At 43.9% G+C, this 17,851-nt stretch overlaps 1 protein-coding gene across 1 annotated transcript in view; it reads left to right on the top strand.

Moving 5' to 3' along the window:
* Nucleotides 1-875: 875 nt before the first annotated feature.
* Nucleotides 876-17,851, top strand: part of LOC137545772 (uncharacterized) — a 71,988-nt gene continuing 55,012 nt past the window's right edge. Inside the window, exon 1 of the mRNA XM_068267373.1 lies at nt 876-947. Coding sequence (XP_068123474.1) covers nt 896-947 — 52 coding nt within the window. The 5' untranslated portion in view covers nt 876-895. The remainder of the gene's footprint in view (nt 948-17,851) is intronic.

Below are 17,851 nucleotides of genomic sequence, written 5' to 3'. Positions count from 1 at the left end.
GTAAACAAGAATTGAACTTCATCCCAATCAGTAGCTGATACCCCCTTTCCCACAATAAATCTTTTCCTTTTAACAAACAGATCATTAGGAGGGTATGTATGGCTGATATTGTGGTGAAACCCTTCCCACAGTGTGATGTCAGGATCATGATTCTGACATCATTCTGTGGGAGCCTTGTTGCATTGCATAATTGCAGCTGCCAAAAACGCAAGCAGCATCTCCTTCCACTGACATCTCCTGCTAGCAGTAAAAATGTCACCATGTGATAAATGTCAGCATGTAAATCAGGGAGAGGAAAGATTTTACAACGGGCAAACACTGACTAAATCATTTATACATAATTGTTGTAAAAATTAAGCTTTTTTATAACATTATTTTCACTGGCGTTCGTCTTTAAGAAGTAAAAGAACTGGATGTATTCACTCAAAAAACAAAAACAAAACAAAAAACAGAAGGTAATGCAGAAATTACCTTTGTAAAAAAAAAAGTAGCTGAATGCTAATTTAGGGAGTTGTGGTTTGCCATAAGAGAGTCTGTAATGAATTTATGCTACCTTCTTCTGGAACACGGTTTCTAAGAGTGAAAGGCTGTTTTGACTCTTGTATATGTCTTTCTTTTAACCTATGTTATGTAGCAAACAAAATAGATGTGATATAAAAAAACAAAACAAAATAACAATGTAAATTCACAGACAAGCGTATAATCTGATGTAGATAGTCATAGACAGGGCAGCCTCAGTGATTCATTTGGTAGAGTCTCTGCTCTAGTTTTTTTTTTTCGAATTATGAGATGACGAACATGAAGAGGAAGTGTGTAGCGATGCTTGTTATTATCTGTCACATGTGGGTTTCCTGCATTCACAGCCATCCAGTAGACCAGCTATGACCGTCCACTGATGTCAATGGAGGCATTTCTTTTTCTTTTATGGCTTCACGTTTACTGCAGAAGTAAGTTCAGCCTTGTTTACTTATATCGCTAGATCTTGCCGTAGATAGTGTGTAACGCGATGTTCTGGGTGTCTGAACTGGCGTCTGAATGTCAAGTGAACTTATCACTATAATAAATGTCCTCAAATGCTGAATGTAGTGAAGGCACTTATAGCCGAAGCGGCAAATTTGAGTGCCCTCGGCCGCCTGGAATTTTGGTCGCTGCCGGAAGCAACCACAATAAAGGTTTTCCATTTCGATTGCAATTGGATTGCCAAAATTCTCAGTACCCTTTAAACTAATGAAAACTGCGCAGAAATGCTTTCACCTGTTTTTTTTCTCCCATTGTAAATCGCAAATGCATCGCTATTAGATCCATACACTTAGAAAATGGAAGGGATGCATTCCACATCAGCACTAATAGTTAGTCTTAGGTAGTTGGGGGTGGTGGTTAATGTTAGGAGTAGGTAGGGATAGTTTAATGTTATTAGTAGGTATTGGTGGGTCAGTGTGAGAGGGTGGTTAGTTAAAGCAATAGTATAAGTAAAGTGACTGACATTCTCCTACTGGCATTATCCAGCGCCCAATAGTACAATATCGGTACTGTTGCCGATATTCTACTAGAGGCTTCACCCAGCGCCCAAATTTTCGGACGCTCTTTTTTCAGTGTAGGCCCTACAGCTGCCTGCATATACAATAGTGTTGGAAAGTCGTAGAAGATGAGCAGTCAGGTTGATCCTGTAAACAAAACTGATGATCTTTTCTCTTGTGAGAATTGAGAGAGTGAAACCGAATGTCTGCTTATGGCAGCGGTTTCATCGTAGAATGCAACGTTTGCAGTTAAACAGCAATTCTGATGTGCACGTTACAGCAATTCATATACTGTGTGATGTGCAAGGAAGTGCATAAGCCATACTATACTGTTGATGTTTCCATTTATGCGTTGCTCAGCAGCAGTGCGGTATCTAAGGAGCTATGGGCCCAATGCGATTTTTACATTGGGGCCCCTCAAGTACTCTGTATGTCACAATTGAATATGAACCACCATAACTTGCCAAAAGATAGCTACATTGTCTGAGAGGTGTCAGGAGGGGTACGGTGGGGTAACCCTTTAGTATTTCAGGACATGAATTTGACGTCCTAATTAGTTTTCCCCTACATTCTAGGACATGAAATTCACGTACTGCACTGAAAGTCATCGCTTCGCACATGTGTGTGTGTATGTGATTAAAAGTGAATCATTGCTGCTGTAGTAAATAGCAGTGATCATTCACAAAAACTAGGGGAAAAAAAGTTTTAAAAAAAGGTTACTAACATGACAGTGTCACACTAAGGCCTTGTTCACATTACACGAGTTATCATCCGTATTTCGGCAACACGTGCAGGAGGCAGACATGCAGGAACATCGCATGCATAGACTGCGCTGTCTGATGCTCACACTGTATGTGTTCCATACCAGTGTGGTGCGCGAACGCATGCTGCACGCATTTTTTTTGCAAAACGCGCTGCTGACTTATTCACTACAGTGAATGGGATCAACCACGCAACACATGCAAAGCGATCGGTTATCATAGGCATCAGCCTATGAGAGCCAATCGCTCTTGTACCGCCCCAGGGAGACAGCCGAGTGACATGGCTGTTCCCAGCACAGCGCTGCCTTAGATCACAGCGCTGTACAATGTAAATAGACGGCGATCGCCACTGGGAGAGCGTCATTCAAGCGGAGATGCGCGCGCATCGACGTGTGTGATCTCCTGCAAAACCCGCCCCAGGACTTAACGCCAATTGGCGTTATGCAGTCCTGGGGAAGCCGCCACATTCATGCCAATTCATGCCAATTGGCGTGAGGCGGTCTTAAGGGGGTTAAACACATTCCAACACTAAAGGCCTCTACGCATTTTTTTTAAAAATGCTAGTGTTGTTATAGCCTAAAGGTGGCCACACACGATACAATAAAATGATCCGATTTTACAGCAATTCGATAAAAACAATTGGATCTCCCGAAAAAACGAAAGCTTTTTTTTCATTCGACTGAAAAATCCGATCGGATTTCCCATTTTCTTCGATTTTTATCGATCCAGAATGCCAGATATTTTTCTTCAATCTTTCTAAAGATTGTATGGTGTGTGTTAGATTGTCAATTTATTAATACACACACCGTAGCAATTTTGTCAGAGTTTCCAATCATTTTTTATCATAATTGGTGAAAAATTGAACATACGTGTATGGTACATTGTTCATATTTTTGAAATGTTACAATCAGTCAGAAAAATTGATAGCAATTCTTAAATTGAACAGATATTTAAAAAATGGTATGGTGTGTGGCCACCTTAAACATTTCAAAATAGTAGGAAATACAGGTGAAACTCAAAAAATTTGAATATTGTGCAAAAGTCCATTTATTTCAGTAATTCCACTTAAAAAGTGAAACTAATATATGAAATAGGAACCCTTTGCAGGTGTTTTGTTGGAATTAGTTCATTAGTCTGAGACTTTCGCCTAGAATATTGAACCTTTTCACAATATTGGTCTGAGATTTTGAGTTTAGCCATAAACTGTGAGCCATAATCATCAGAATGATAACACATAAAGGTTTGAGATATCTCACTTTGCATGTAATGAGTATATTTCATATATTAGTTTCACCTTGAATTACTGAAATAGATGGACTTCTGCACAATATTCTAATTTTTCGGGTTTCACCTGTATAAACAAAGCAGAAGCACACAATGCTCACCTCAAGCCATTATAAGCTCACTGTAAGCCATTATGGAACAAATGCAAATGTCTACAGCTAGTGCCTTCAACAGATTAGTGTAACGATTGGTGTCAGCAAATACAGAGTTCTGATTATTTGGTGATCTGCAGTATCACCAAACAATGCAGACACTATATCTGATTATATGGTGATCTGCAGAATCACCAATAATACAAATATAGCAACACTAAGGAAATAACGTGACCTTAGTCACACTTTATTGCACTGAGTGTAGTGATTGGTGCAAACGGTAAGTACTGATAGGTTTAAGCAACACTTCACCAGAGGAGCTGGTGGGTACTAACAGTACGGAGCCCCTCACCAGAGACAAGGGCTCCCTGGTGAGAGTAGAGAGGTCAGACTAATCGATTCGGCAACAGATAGGCAGATGAGGTACAAATACAGAAGGCAGAGGCAGAACGATATTCAGGCAGGGTTGGCAACAAGATCAGATGGGCAAAAGTACAGAATCAGAGAGCAGAGATTGGTCAGAACAAGCCAGAGTCATGCACAGAAAATAACACAGTAATAAAGTCACTAAATAGCTATCGAATAATTCCTATCTTGTGTGAAATCCCCGGTTTCCTCCCGGATCAAAGCACACCGGAACTATCTAAGGTCTGAGCGCTAACACGAGGTATTCGCAACAGCAGACAAGTTGCGACTGACTCCTCCGGGCTTAAAGAGACACTGAAGCGAAAAAAAAATATATGATATAGTGAATTGGTTGTGTACTATGAATAATTACTAGAAGATTAGCAGCAAAGAAAATATTCTCATATTTTTATTTTCAGGTATATAGTGTTTTTTCTAACATTGAATCATTCTATAATATGTGCAGATTACACAACATTCATCATTCAAAATGAGTCTTTCAGAGCAGTCTGTGCACTAATGACCTCTCCTCTAGCAGAGAAAAAGAAAACAGTTGAGATAATAAAGGTCAGATAACAGCCCTCTCCACGACTAAACTTAGTCGGAGAGTTAATGGCTTGTTTGCATAGAGATAAAAACTGGAGTTTCTTAACTCTTCCTGTACTGGAAACAATTAGACTGATGTATCTGATCTTAATGTTTTATTTCTTAGCTGTACTACACATACAAATCATAATATCATAATTTTTTTTTCGCTTCAGTGTCTCTTTAAGAGCCCGAGGAGACCCTGAGGCACGCCCCCCTACGCCCAGCCAATCAGCAGCGGCGGACGCCTGGCGTGACGTCAGCTGACCCGCAGGTCAGCTGACGCGTCTCCTTGCCGCATAAAGGTCGCGACGGTGCGCGCGCGCACGCGTCAATGCGACCCTATGTGCAGATGATAGACCCATCCTCGGCGTGCTAGACGCCCGAGGCACGGGAGCACCGTTCGTTAGGGAGGTAGAGGCAGCTGCGGTGGCAGCGTGGTTTGCCGCAGCTGCCTCCTTACTATTTATTACAGTACCCCACCCCCCCCCCCCCTTGAGGCGTGGACTCCGGACACGTCCTGCATGGCTTCTCCGGATGCAATTTATGAAACTCCTGTCTCAACTCCTCAGCGTGCATGCGGCGATCCGGCACCCAAGACCTCTCCTCAGGCCCATACCCCTTCCAATGTACTAAATATTGAACTGAGTTGCGTACCCAGCGAGAATCTAATACTTGCTCAATCTCGTACTCAGGTTCACCATCAATTACCACAGGGGGGGGGGGGAAGGAGAGGAATCCACATGCGCAGCCGGCTTCAGCAAAGACACATGAAAAGATTTTGTACCTCTCATACTAGCTGGCAGTGCAATCACATACGTCACTTCATTGATCTTTTTGGAGACGGGGTATGGGCCTACAAATCTGGGGCCCAATTTGGCCGATGATTGTTTCAACGCCAGATGCTGGGTTGAAACCCACACCATGTCCCCAGGAACAAATTCCCATTCTACAGATCGCTTCTTATCAGCTTGTCTTTTCTGGGTTAGAAAGGCCTTTTCCAGATTTCTTTTAACCATAGTCGGAACTATCTAAGGTCTGAGCGAACTATCTAAGGTCTGAGCGCTAACATGAGGTATTCGCAACAGCAGACAAGTTGCAACTGACTCCTCCAGGCTTAAGAGCCCGAGGAGACCCTGAGGCACGCTCCCCTACGCCCAGCCAATCAGCAGCGGCGGACGCCTGGCGTGACGTCAGCCGACCCGCAGGTCAGCTGACACGTCTCCTTGCTGCATAAAGGTTGCGACGGTGCGCGCGCACGCGTCAATGCGACCCTATGTGCAGATGATAGACCCGTCCTCGGCATGCTAGATGCCCTAGGCACGGGAGTACCATTCGTTAGGGAGGTAGAGGCAGCTGCGGTGGCAGCGTGGTTCACCGCAGCTGCCTCCTTACTATTTATTACAATTAGGCATTCAATTTGATAGACGTATTGAATCAAACAAAAGTTTGCTAAAATCTAGGGCACTCTCAGGGTGTTTTCACACTATGTGCAGTGTGTTGCTCAATCACTGCTTTTACAAATTCCCCTCAGCCTGGGAGCACACATCTGTTTTCATGCACGCTTTCTGCATAGGAAAGTTGACAAGCTGTGCAGTAGCAAGGAGCTGAGTCTGATCTGTTCCTTGCTACTGCGCATTTACTGCGCACAATTCCACAAGAAGAGGTCAGGGTCCCAGAGTACTGGATCAGGGGAGGTGGGGTCAGGGGTGATGGGGCAAGCCTCTGGATTATCCTAAGGCTTCACTCTAATGAGCAAAGTTCCCATTTGGCACACTTTTTTTCCCTTTAGGTTCCCTTTAATGTGCAAAGTGTGTGTTGCATTATGCCCACATTGTAGCACAGATTATGCCATGCACATAGTATGAACTTCTAGTGCATAAAGGGGCCCATACACTGGTTGATTTCAGCCATCCATTGATCGATTCTATCGAATCAATCAATTCTATTGAATCAATCAATTCTATTGAATCAACCAATTCTATTGAATCGATCAATCGATCGGAAATCGATTCTATCAAATCAGCTGATCGATCGACTTGTGGTCAATTTTGATCGATTTGATCCCTCTGACTAAATGGAAAATCTAGGTTGATCTGCTGCTGGCATCAGATCGATGGCCCAAGTGTTGCATTGGATCTAATGGTCCAATAATCTATTTAGATAGATTTCCAATATATTACATTCTGAAATCTGTTGGAAATCTGTTCCTAGTGTGTGGCACACATCAGATAGATTCCTGGCAGATTTGACAGGCATCTGACAGAAATCTATCTGATGGTCAAATCTGCTGCAAATCTATAAGTGTATGGCCACGTAAATAGCAATAAATCTTCAGTTCTATAGTGGCTGAGTTTTTGAATGTGCTCCTGTATATCAATCATTTATACTGTATTTGTCAACCTGTGTGAATAGAGCCATATTACTCCATGCAATGCACTGATGAGGACCAACCAGTCTGAAACAGTCGGCATGCATGTTGGATTAGCGTGGCTATTAACAAGCTGACACATAATTGCATTCCAGCAGTTCTGGTGGCGTGTTTAGCTATCAGGGACAACAAAAGGAGCATTTGCATATACAGCAGTGATGCATTGTGAGAGACCTCATATAATCAGTCCATCCTGAATAATCACAAAAACCTTCTGTTTTAAAGGGAATGTCCAAGCAAAAAAAAAAAAATGAGTTTCACTTACCTGGGGCTTCTACCAGCCCCATGCAGCCATCCTGTGCCCTCGTAGTCACTCACTGCTGCTTCAGTCCCCCGCTGGCAGCTTTCTGACCTCGGAGGTCAGGGCCGAATTGCGTACATTTTTACACATTCCCGCTAGTGCAGGAACATTAACACATGCATTTTTACGCGTTAGTGGTGCAACGCGTACATTTTTGTCTTTGCACTAGCTGGAATGCGTAAAAATGTATGCAATGTGGCCCTGACCTCCGAGGTCAGAAAGCTGCCAGCGGGGGACTGGAGCAGCAGTGAGTGACTACAAGGGCACAGGATGGCTACATGGGGCTGGTAGAAGCCCCAGGTAAGTGAAACTCATTTTTTTTTTTTGCTTGGACCTTCCCTTTAAGCAGGCAAATTCTGTTTTACATAACATCTTAGTCAGGCATGGAACCCACTAGAAAACCCAAAGCATTATCGCAATTGCTAGCGATTTGTGATAGCGTTTTGCAATCGATTTTTGGAGGGATTTCCCTGCTCCTATATAATTCATTAGAATGGAAACACTCCCAAAATGCTGCATGTTCTGCAAATACGATTTCCTTAAACGCAATCGCTCTTTTGGAATCAGTCCCTTCCATTTACATTGGCAGAGCGTTTAGGGAAATCGCTAGTGATTGACAGCGATCCCTAACCCCTCAAAAAAAACGCTCTAGTGGGTTCCAGGCCTAAGGAGGCTTTTTATCTCTATGGCCTAGTGCACACCGGAGCGTTTCCGCTGAGGTTTGCGATCCGCTTGCAGGTGCGGATCCGCTAGGGTAATGTATTTCAATGGGCTGGTGCACACCAGAGCGGGAGGCGTTTTGCAGAAACGCATACTCCCGGGCTGCTGCAGATTTTGGATTGCGGATGCGTTTCTGCCTCAATGTTAAGTATAGGAAAAACGCAAACCGCTCTGAAAAGCGGCACTTCAGAGCGGTTTGCCAGGCGTTTTTTCTTACAGTAGCTGTTCAGTAACAGCTTTACTGTAACAATACATGAAATCTACTACACCAAAACCGCTACACAAAACCGCAAAACGCTGCAGAAAAATAAGAAAAAGCGTTTCAAAATCTGCTAGCATTTTGCGGATCTGCTAGCGGTTTTTGGTGTGCACCAGGCCTTTCAGTCCCTTGCACACTTCTGATTCATCATGAGCTTGCTGGGCAATCTGTAATGCTCAATCCCATGACCCTTTATGGAGATCTTCTTTAATTGTAAGAACCTGAGCAGAAGATATGGGGTACCAAATGTATTTGATTTAGCCCTGCAAAAATCTCCCTCTTGATATGGCTGATCAATATTTTATTATAATTATTCAAAAACATAATATAGCTTTTATAACACAGGTATTTGGTATGGTGATGGATTCATTGATTGGCATGTGGGAATAAAATGGGGCATGGACTAGATTTTATTTTTCCAGAAAAGCATAATAACTTGCTTAAAAATTGAAAATATAGATGGCAAGTGTGCATTGAATGGTTGTTTTGCTAGTGTAACCCAGCTAATATTTTGTTTTTGTCTGCTTACGCGTTATTTGGACTTTTTTGAAAAACACATTGGGAATGCATGGCACTTGGACCCCTATTCAATCAACTTTTTCTCCTGAGTTTTCTTCAAAGTGATATTTTACACCTTCTAAATAAAAAGCCGTTTAAAGGACATCCGAGGTGAAAATAAACTGATGAGAAAAACAATTGTATCTATCCTCCTTTTCCTAAAAAATGACTTTTTTTTAGCTATCCCACAGTTTTATTTATTTTATATTTAAATATAGTTTTACATGTTTAACTGTTCAATTGACTCTACTCAATGACACTTTAATTGAAGTATCCCGGAGGTCAAACCTATGAATTATTGACCCTTTTTATATCTTTCCTGCTCTCAGAAGCCAGTTGCTGACAGCCAGGAAAGTGTTTTATGACTGTAATTAATAAACTTATCAGTGTGACCCAGTCCAACCCCAACAGAAACTATCACGTACATATCTGATGTTTAACTTTTTCAGGTAGAGATTGAACAAAAAGGAACACAGCATAGCTATTTGTGTGCTAAGCCCTGTACATACACATGTCTATCTCATCATGTCACATGTCATCTTGGTTGTCCTTTAAAGGGAAGGTTCAGGGTGTAATTAAAAAAAATAAAAATACTAATCCACTTACCTGGGGCTTCCTCCAGCCCGTGGCAGGCAGGACGTGCCCTCGACGCTGCTCAGGAGGCTCCCGGTCGTCTCCAGTGGCGCACCCGACCTGGCCAGGCCGGCTTCCAGGTCGGGCTCTTGTGCGCTCCAACGTGCATCTCACGCGGTTGCGCTGATGTCATCGGACGTCCTCCGGGCTGTACTGCGCAGGTTCAGAACTACTGCGCCTGCGCAGTACAGCCCGGAGGACGTCCGATGACGTCAGCGCGCCCGGGTGAGACGCACGTTGGAGCGCACAAGAGCCCAACCTGGAATCCGGCCTGGCCAGGTCAGGTGCGCCACCGGAGACAACCGGGAGCCTCCGGAGCGGCGTCGAGGGCACGTCCTGCCTGCCACGGGCTGGAGGAAGTCCCAGGTAAGTGGATTAGTATTTTTCTTTTGGGGGGGGGGGGGTACCATGGATCTTCCCTTTAAGCCACCACAAAGCAAGAAAATGCTCACAATAATTTTGACTTTTCTTTGCCACCTACTTTTGGGTACTTTTCAAGTGCTGAAAAGTAATTATAAAAATAGGTTGAACGATTATCTTTTAGGAGAAAGCTAAGAAGAAAAAGTGAATTGTATATGGGCTTTGGAGTTCTGAAGAAGAGAGTAAGATGTATGAATTATTTGATAATTTTTTTTTTGTTCCTGTAATTTAGGTTTTTTTGTGACACTAGATTTGGATTTTCGTACTTTTTTTATTTTAGGCAAGTTAGCAGGGCCGGTTTAAGCAACAATGGGGCCCCAGGGCAAAATAAACCTGCGGGGGCCCCCCAACATATACCCCGGAACAAAAATCGGCATTAGGGGACCTTTTTTTGCAGCTGGTATAGTCAGGGTGTGAAGTCCTAATCAGTCGGAGCTCCACATTCTGGCTATCCCAGCCTGCATGGGGGACAAGGGGTTAAAAAGTTTCAGGAGGGGGGACCCCACATAATTTTTTTTTTTTTTTTTAAATGTCCACACTCTAAACATAAAAAAAAATAAATTGGGAAAATAGGAAAAAATGCCAGGGATCTTCATGCAGCCATATTGTGGCTGTATAGCGATCCCTGGCCAAAGCGCTGCGGCTGCGTATGGACCCCCTGGAAACCCTGTCAGGAAATTTATTGCTCTTTCTTTTGATGCATGTAAAATTACACTACCGTTAGGTTTGCTACTAAAAGTGACATTTACCGCATTTAAAAGTATACTTTTTTCCTTCGAAACTTTAAAATCGATTTTCTCAAAAACTATAAAGTCTTTTTGAAAAATAGTTTTTTTCTCTTATTCCTAATGATCTCCTTAACATATCCTGCAAATTTAGGGTTTCTAGCATTTAAGGTGGATTTGCTATTAACCATTAAAGTCGGCAGGTTTTTAAAGGTGTATTTTTTTTACCTTTGAAACTTTAAAATCGATTTTCTCAAAAACTATAAGGCCGATTTGACATTTTTTTTTTCCTCTTGTAGCTACTGGGGACCCCTACAAGCTCTGGGGCCCTGGGGCAGCTGCCTCCTTTGCCTTAATGGTAGCGCCGGCCCTGCAAGTTAGATAACCTGTTCGGTAGTGCAATATAAGTATCAGAGCTACTAAATTAAAGAAATTGTGTCCGATCCAATTCACTTTTTTTTTTCTCCTAAGTCTCCAGCAAGCAAGAGAATAGTCAGAATAATTCTGACAGTACTGTTTCACTTACCTTTTGGTACTTTTTCAATTGCAGAGTGCTGAAAAGTTATTTTAAACAGCAGTGGAAAACTATCCTCTAGGGAAAAAAACTTTGAGGCTAGATTCAAAGTGGGACGTTGCGTTTTGATGCCACGTTAAAGTCGCACCGCAAGTTTACAACGCAACGCGCCCAAAAAGTGGCAACGCAGCGTTACCGTCGCATACAGCAGATACAGTAAAAAATACAGGCAATGAAAAGTAGGCTTCCAAGTCATTACTGAGCATGTGCAAACAGTCCAACGCAGCTAATAACGTGTATAACGCACTGCATGCAGTACTTTTACTTAACGTGCAGCGTTAGTCACTAACGTAACGTGTGCACTGTGAACAGGGCATTGATTTTTCATTGCAGTGAGTTATTCTGCGTTAAATGCTGTTTTAACGTGCGACTTTAACGTCCCACTGTGAACTTAGCCTCAAGGGAACCTAACATGAGAGGGATATAGAAGTTGCCATATTTATTTCCTTTTAGGCCTCTTTCACAGTGTGACGTTAAAGTTGCACATTATAAAATACTTTAACGCAGAGTAACGCACAGCAATGCAAAGTCTGTGCGACATTTACAGTGCACACGTTGCGTTAGTGTGTAGCGTTCTTAAAAAGTGCTGCATGCTGTGCGTTTAGCAATGTATCTGCTGCGTTATGTGTGTTTCACATGCTCAGTAATTTTTTTTTTTAATGTAACGCATGCGCCGTTTTTGCTCCATCAGAATGCAATGAAAACGGCGCACCAAGAGACACATAACGCAGTGCAAAATAACGTCCAATGTCATAACCTACATGTGCTGCGTTAGGGGAACGTTGTGCGACTTTAACATCGCATCAAACGCAACGTCCCACTGTGAAAGAGGCCTTAAACAATGCATATTGCCTGGCTATCCTGCTGGCCCTCTGCTTTTTCCTTGTAGCCATAGAACCTGAACAAGCATGCAGATCAGGTGCTCTGACTGAAGTCTGATTGGATTAGTTGCATGCTTGTTTCAGTTGTGTGATTCAGACACTATTGCAGCCAAAGAGATCAGCAGGATTGCTTAAAAGGAAATAAATATGGAAGCCTTGCTTTAGGTTCCCTTTAAGAAGAAACTTAAAGTTTTGAAAGACATTTTGTACAGTAAGTCATTAAAGGTATCGCCTAAACAACTTTTCTTCAGATTTATTCATCTATTTGTTAATAATCTTGAGCACTCGCTCCATATTGTTTGCACTTTTTCTGCTTGCATTATTAGAAACGTACCCCTCTTTTTTTGAATTTCCACACATTTTCGTCATTTCATTTTTGCATATCTACATTGCCCTAAAATGTATGCAATCTACTGCCACTGCCTGCCCGCCCGCAAAGTTTTAAATGTTATTAAATGTTTTTAACTTTGTGTGGGTTATGCCCCTTTAATAAAGTTAATATTTAATCTAATATCCTGAATGCCATGAATACTACGCATTTGAGGAGTGACATGCATACTGTAGCTGTTAGGCTTCTTGTACACTTGCGCCCTTTTCATGCAGTTCAGCCACCCCTCTGCCAGGCCATGGGTACCCTTCCACTGCAATTTTCATGAAGCTGAATGGCAGCATTTCTAGTCCCATGCATGCCAGAGTTTGAAACACATATGGTTACCTGGCATCAAAAAATTGCATCATGTTGCATCTAAGCAACACATCTCCACTGTCCATGCTGAGTGCTAGCAAGCAACCTGGCCAGTGAATTCACCACCTTCAGCCTCCGGTATGAAGGAGGTCTAAGGGCCTGTTCAGACTATCTGCGTATGAAGAATGCGTTTAAAATCAAAGAAATGCAAGTTGAAAAACGCATGCGTTTTTCTTGCGTTCTAATGCATATTCTATTGCGTTTTGCACACACACGTGACCCAGGGGGAAAAAAAGAATTATGGGAACCGCAGAGGAAAGCGGACGCTAAAAACGCAATAGTACGCGTTTTTGATACGCGTCCATAGACTTTCATTGCGTCCGTTTCTATGCGTATCGCACAGAACTGCGTGCAGCAATGCGGATGAGAAACGTATGCGTCTCATACACATACATGTGAACTAGCCCATTCAAAAGCATTAGGAGCCGTTCCTATGCGTTTTTGGTACCCGGACATGTTCCCTGAAAACGTCCAGGAACGCGCATAGTCTGAACAGGCCCTAAGGCGGCGGAGGGTATAAAGCAGTTAGGCCTCTTTCAGATGGATGGCTTACCTGTGCGCTTGTCAGGCAGCTCAGTGTCCGGCCTGCTGCCCACAAGCTCCATTCAGGTGCAATTAACATGCGTTTGTATCACCAATTGTGTCAGTGCTTAGCGCACTGTGACGTTACCCAGCAGCAGAGAAATGTGACATGTCGTGTCTGAGCCAGGGAATATCCAGGCATATTAAAAAAAAATGACATTTACCCACCTGGGGCTTCCTCCAGCCCCTTGCAGCCGACATGTCCCTCGCATCAGCTCCGCTCCCAGCTGTTGGCCCGGGGTCCCCGCCGGTGCAGATGCCGACCTTGCAAGGTCGTCTTCTACTGTGCTCGCGCGAGCTGTCAATCACTAGCACATGGTGTGGAGTGCACTGAGCAGGCAGAGAACTACTGTGCCTGTGCAGTACACTCCACTCCATGTGCGAGTGATTGACAATGGCGCTTGCGCAGGCGCAGTACAGGACAGCCTCGCAAGGGCAGCCTCTGCACCCGCGGGAACCTCGGGCCGGCAGCTGCGAGAGGAGATGCTGCGTGGGGGTGGAGGAAGCCCCAGGTAAGTAAATGTCATTTTTTAATATGCCTGGACATTCCCTTTAAGGGCTGGTGCACACCAGAGCGGTTCTGGAGCGTTTTTTAAAACACTTGCAGGGGGAAAACCGCTTGGCTAATAAAAGTGAATGGGATGGTGCACATCAGAGCGGGTCGTTTTTTCCACAAACGCAAACTCGGGGGCTGCAGCAATTTTAGATTTCTGACACGTTTCTGCCTCAATGTTAAAGTACAGGAAAAGCTCAAACTGCTCTGAAAAATGCTAGAACGGAGCTGTTTTCCAGGCGTTTTTGTTACTGAAGCTGTTCAGTTAGGGCCCATTCACACCTGAGCGGGAATCGCACGATTCCCGCTCGCGGCAAACCGCTAGCGGTTCTGCAAGAACCGCTACACATTGTAGCCAGTGGCCGTGTTCTCACTGCCGCGGTTGCGGTTAGCGATAACAGCAACCGCGTTGCATGCAGCGGTTTGCCGGCGACGAGCGTTCCGCGATTTGCGATCGTGATTAGCGTGCATAGCACGCTAATCGTGATCGCTCCAAAACCGCCGCAGTGTCCAGTGATTTTTCCGCGCTAATCGCGGGAAAATCACTCCCGCAGAACGCCGGCGGTAATCGCCGGCGTTCTGCGATTGTAAGTGTGAATGGGCCCTTAGAGCTTTACTGTAACAATATTTAAAATGTGCTACACAAAAACGCTCCAAAAAAACGATAGGCATGTTTAGAAAATAGCTCTGAAATCTGTTTCAAAAACCTATAGTGTTTTGCAGATCTGCTAGAGGTTTTTGGCGTGCACTGGGCCTAATACAAATCCTGCATGCAGTGAGTTAGAATAATGCAATCTGTTACAACGCTGGAATGTGAACAGGCCCATAGAATTGGCATATTATGGACAGTGAGTTGACATGCAGAATTATTCTGCAATGCAATGTATATAGTGTGAATGCACCCTTATGCTTTTGAAACCTTGCTATAATAGCAAAAAAAAAATGTAGCTTTCCGAAAGCAAAGCTAGAATGATGCATTGTTGAGCTGCACTATGCTACAGGCGTGCAGAAGCTTTCTGGGTGAAAACAGCATAAAAACTTCTGATTGCCCTCCCTTTAAAGCCCCCACATTATTATCCCTCTAGCAACCATGCCCTCTGGTGCTCAGAAGCTGCAATGTCATCCTCTTTACCAGCAGTCAAATCTACAGCAGTCTCCAGGATATAGGGCTGACCTCAATGGCACATAACGGCACCACACCCAAAAGATTCTTTTTTTACATTCGAAATATGTGAATATTATTTTTCAATACTAAGATTTATGACATTAGTTGATATACTTGCACGCATGGGCCCATATGCAATTCACCTTTTCACCTAAGTTTTCTCCTAGGAGATAATTTTTAATCTTCTTTTTAAAATAACTTTTCAGCATTTTCCAATTGAAAAAGTACCAAAAAGTACCGGTAATTGAAAAACGTCTAGATCACCTAGGAGAAACTTGGGTGAAAAAGTGAATTGCATATGGCCCATTATATCACAATTAGAATTCCAGAAGCAACCCCTTTTTTTACAAATATTTCCCCTTGGGTGAATGACCTTCGTCAAGTAATATCTCCAATCTGACTGATACACCCTCTATAATAAAACCCTACTGTCTCTGCGTCCCATGTCCCTGTGTGTTTCCCACATGCTCTCTGCGCATGTGCAGGGACACAGAGACATTGAGGGAGAGTGACGCGCGGTGAGCGATGATGGGCGAAGGGGCGGATGGGCCGGTGGGCGGGTGTGCGCGGGTGGGCGGGCGCGTTGTGCACGCGGGCGGCGGATATGTGCGTGCGCGATGGGCGCATGCGCAGTGACAGACCTAGCCCGTTTTTAAATGGGCTTAGGTCCACTAGTGTATGTATAAAATAGCATTCCTAGTGACAGTTGGGGAAAGTCCTGCTTCCCATTTGCCTGTCTGAGACATCCCACATGTGGCTTTCTGCTCCTTGCCCTTGTTATGTACTCAGATTTATATTAAAGTAGCACAATCACTAACAATTGGAAAATATAAAAGAAATGTGTACACATATGCATAAAATGTATACTTGTCCCAGGGTAATTTAAATTACTTTTCTCCTATGTTGCTGTCACTTACAATAGGTTGTAAAATTCTGACAGATCTGATTTCGGTTTCGGACAAGTCCATTACACATTTATATATTTTCTCGTAGATGAAGTCTACCTCAAGCAAGTGACATCTGCAAAAAGGATCAGGGATAGTCATGTCATCTTCTTCAGTAATCTGAACCTAATGCTAATGACTATTTACCCCTTTGCTACCATTTCCACCTCCAATGCCACCACCATATTTCCCACTGCTGCCTAATAACTGCTGAGGTATAATGGGCCGGACCAATTCACCTTTTCTCTGAGAGGGTTACTAAGGGCAAAAAAAAAAAAGTTTAATTTACCTGGGGCTTCTTGCAGGCCCCTGGAGTCATGCTGTGCCTGAGCCGTTCTTCCGAGACCCTTTGGGGAACAGCAACAACCTTCTCATAGCTGGCCGGTCGCTGCCAGTCAGAGGCTACTGTGCATGCGCCGGCCCAAGCCGCATGCACACTGTTCGTGGTTCCATTGCCAGGAGCACTCTGTGAATGCGCAGTACCGATTTTCACATCCTGCACATGCGCAGAACCCTCCCGGCAATGGAGGCGTGGCTAGGAGGCACATGGACCGCCAGCTTTTCGAGGGTCGACGCTTCTAGCTGGAGGGTCTTAGAAGGACGACGCGGGACCAGGGGGCTGCAAGAAGCCCCGGGTAAGTTAAACTGCTTTTGTTTTGTTTTTTTGACACTTCAGATTTCCTTTAATGACTAACTGTACAAGATTTCTTTTCAAGCTTTTGAAACTTTAAGTTTCTTCTTCAGGCATGATCCAGTTCTGTACTGTGTATTAAAGCTATAACCTAAACAACTTTTGTTGTTATGTATTCAGATTCTCTCCATGACTAACACCGGACCAAACGCAACTAGATGAATAAAGCAATACAGTACATCTCATACGGGTACCCAAGTGCATCAAAAGAAAATTGATGTAATACATTTCATTAAGGCTGCATGCATGTACCGTATTTTCCGCTTTATAAAATGGGGAGAAAAGTCCCTGCATCTTATACGGCAAAGGCAGGGAATCCCTGACTTCCGAACACCCGCCGATACGAACTGCCGCCACGTCGAAGATTCCCTGCCTTTGGCCTCAATTCACTAATGTTAACTCCTGTCTTTAATAACTCTTCAGAGCTGTTTTACAGTTATCACAATTATATCACCATGGTGATAACTGTAAAACAGCTCAGAAGAGTTATTAAAGACAGGAGTTAACCTTAGTGAATTGAGGCCTATGTGCGTCCTCCTGTCTCCTCCTTCTGTCTCATCTGTCTCCTCCACCATGTCTCCTCCTGTCTCTTAGGTCCCCTCTATGGTACTCCTGTCTCCCGCAAGTGTCCGCAGCTCCCCCCTTCCCCCCATGCCTCTGCATCCTCCCCTTGTTTGGTAAAAATCCTCCCCTTGTTTTGTCTGGCCCCCCTGGGTGTTTAGCGGCAGCTGCTTACCTCATCCGCCATGCCCGCATGGACCGCAGACCTCCGTCTTCTGTGTGCGGCTCCCTCTAGTGCCGGCCTCTAATGAAGCGTCATCGACGCGTCATTAGAAACCGGCACTAGAGGAAACCACACACAGGAAACTGAGGTCTGCAGTCCATCTCGTTTACCGGGGGTATTCAGAGGAGGACCTGGATAAAGCACATGACATTGCTCTATCCAGAAACAGGAGCACTCTCTTACATGGCAATTCCTGCACCAACAGTCAAAGTACACAAGAAGGTGGTACTTCAGCTAACTT

The sequence above is a fragment of the Hyperolius riggenbachi genome, chromosome 1, assembly GCF_040937935.1.
Source record: "Hyperolius riggenbachi isolate aHypRig1 chromosome 1, aHypRig1.pri, whole genome shotgun sequence".
Taxonomy (NCBI): Eukaryota; Metazoa; Chordata; class Amphibia; order Anura; family Hyperoliidae; genus Hyperolius; species Hyperolius riggenbachi.
The sequence above is the reverse complement of the archived record's forward strand: the minus strand, read 5'-3'. Positions and strand labels throughout refer to the sequence as shown.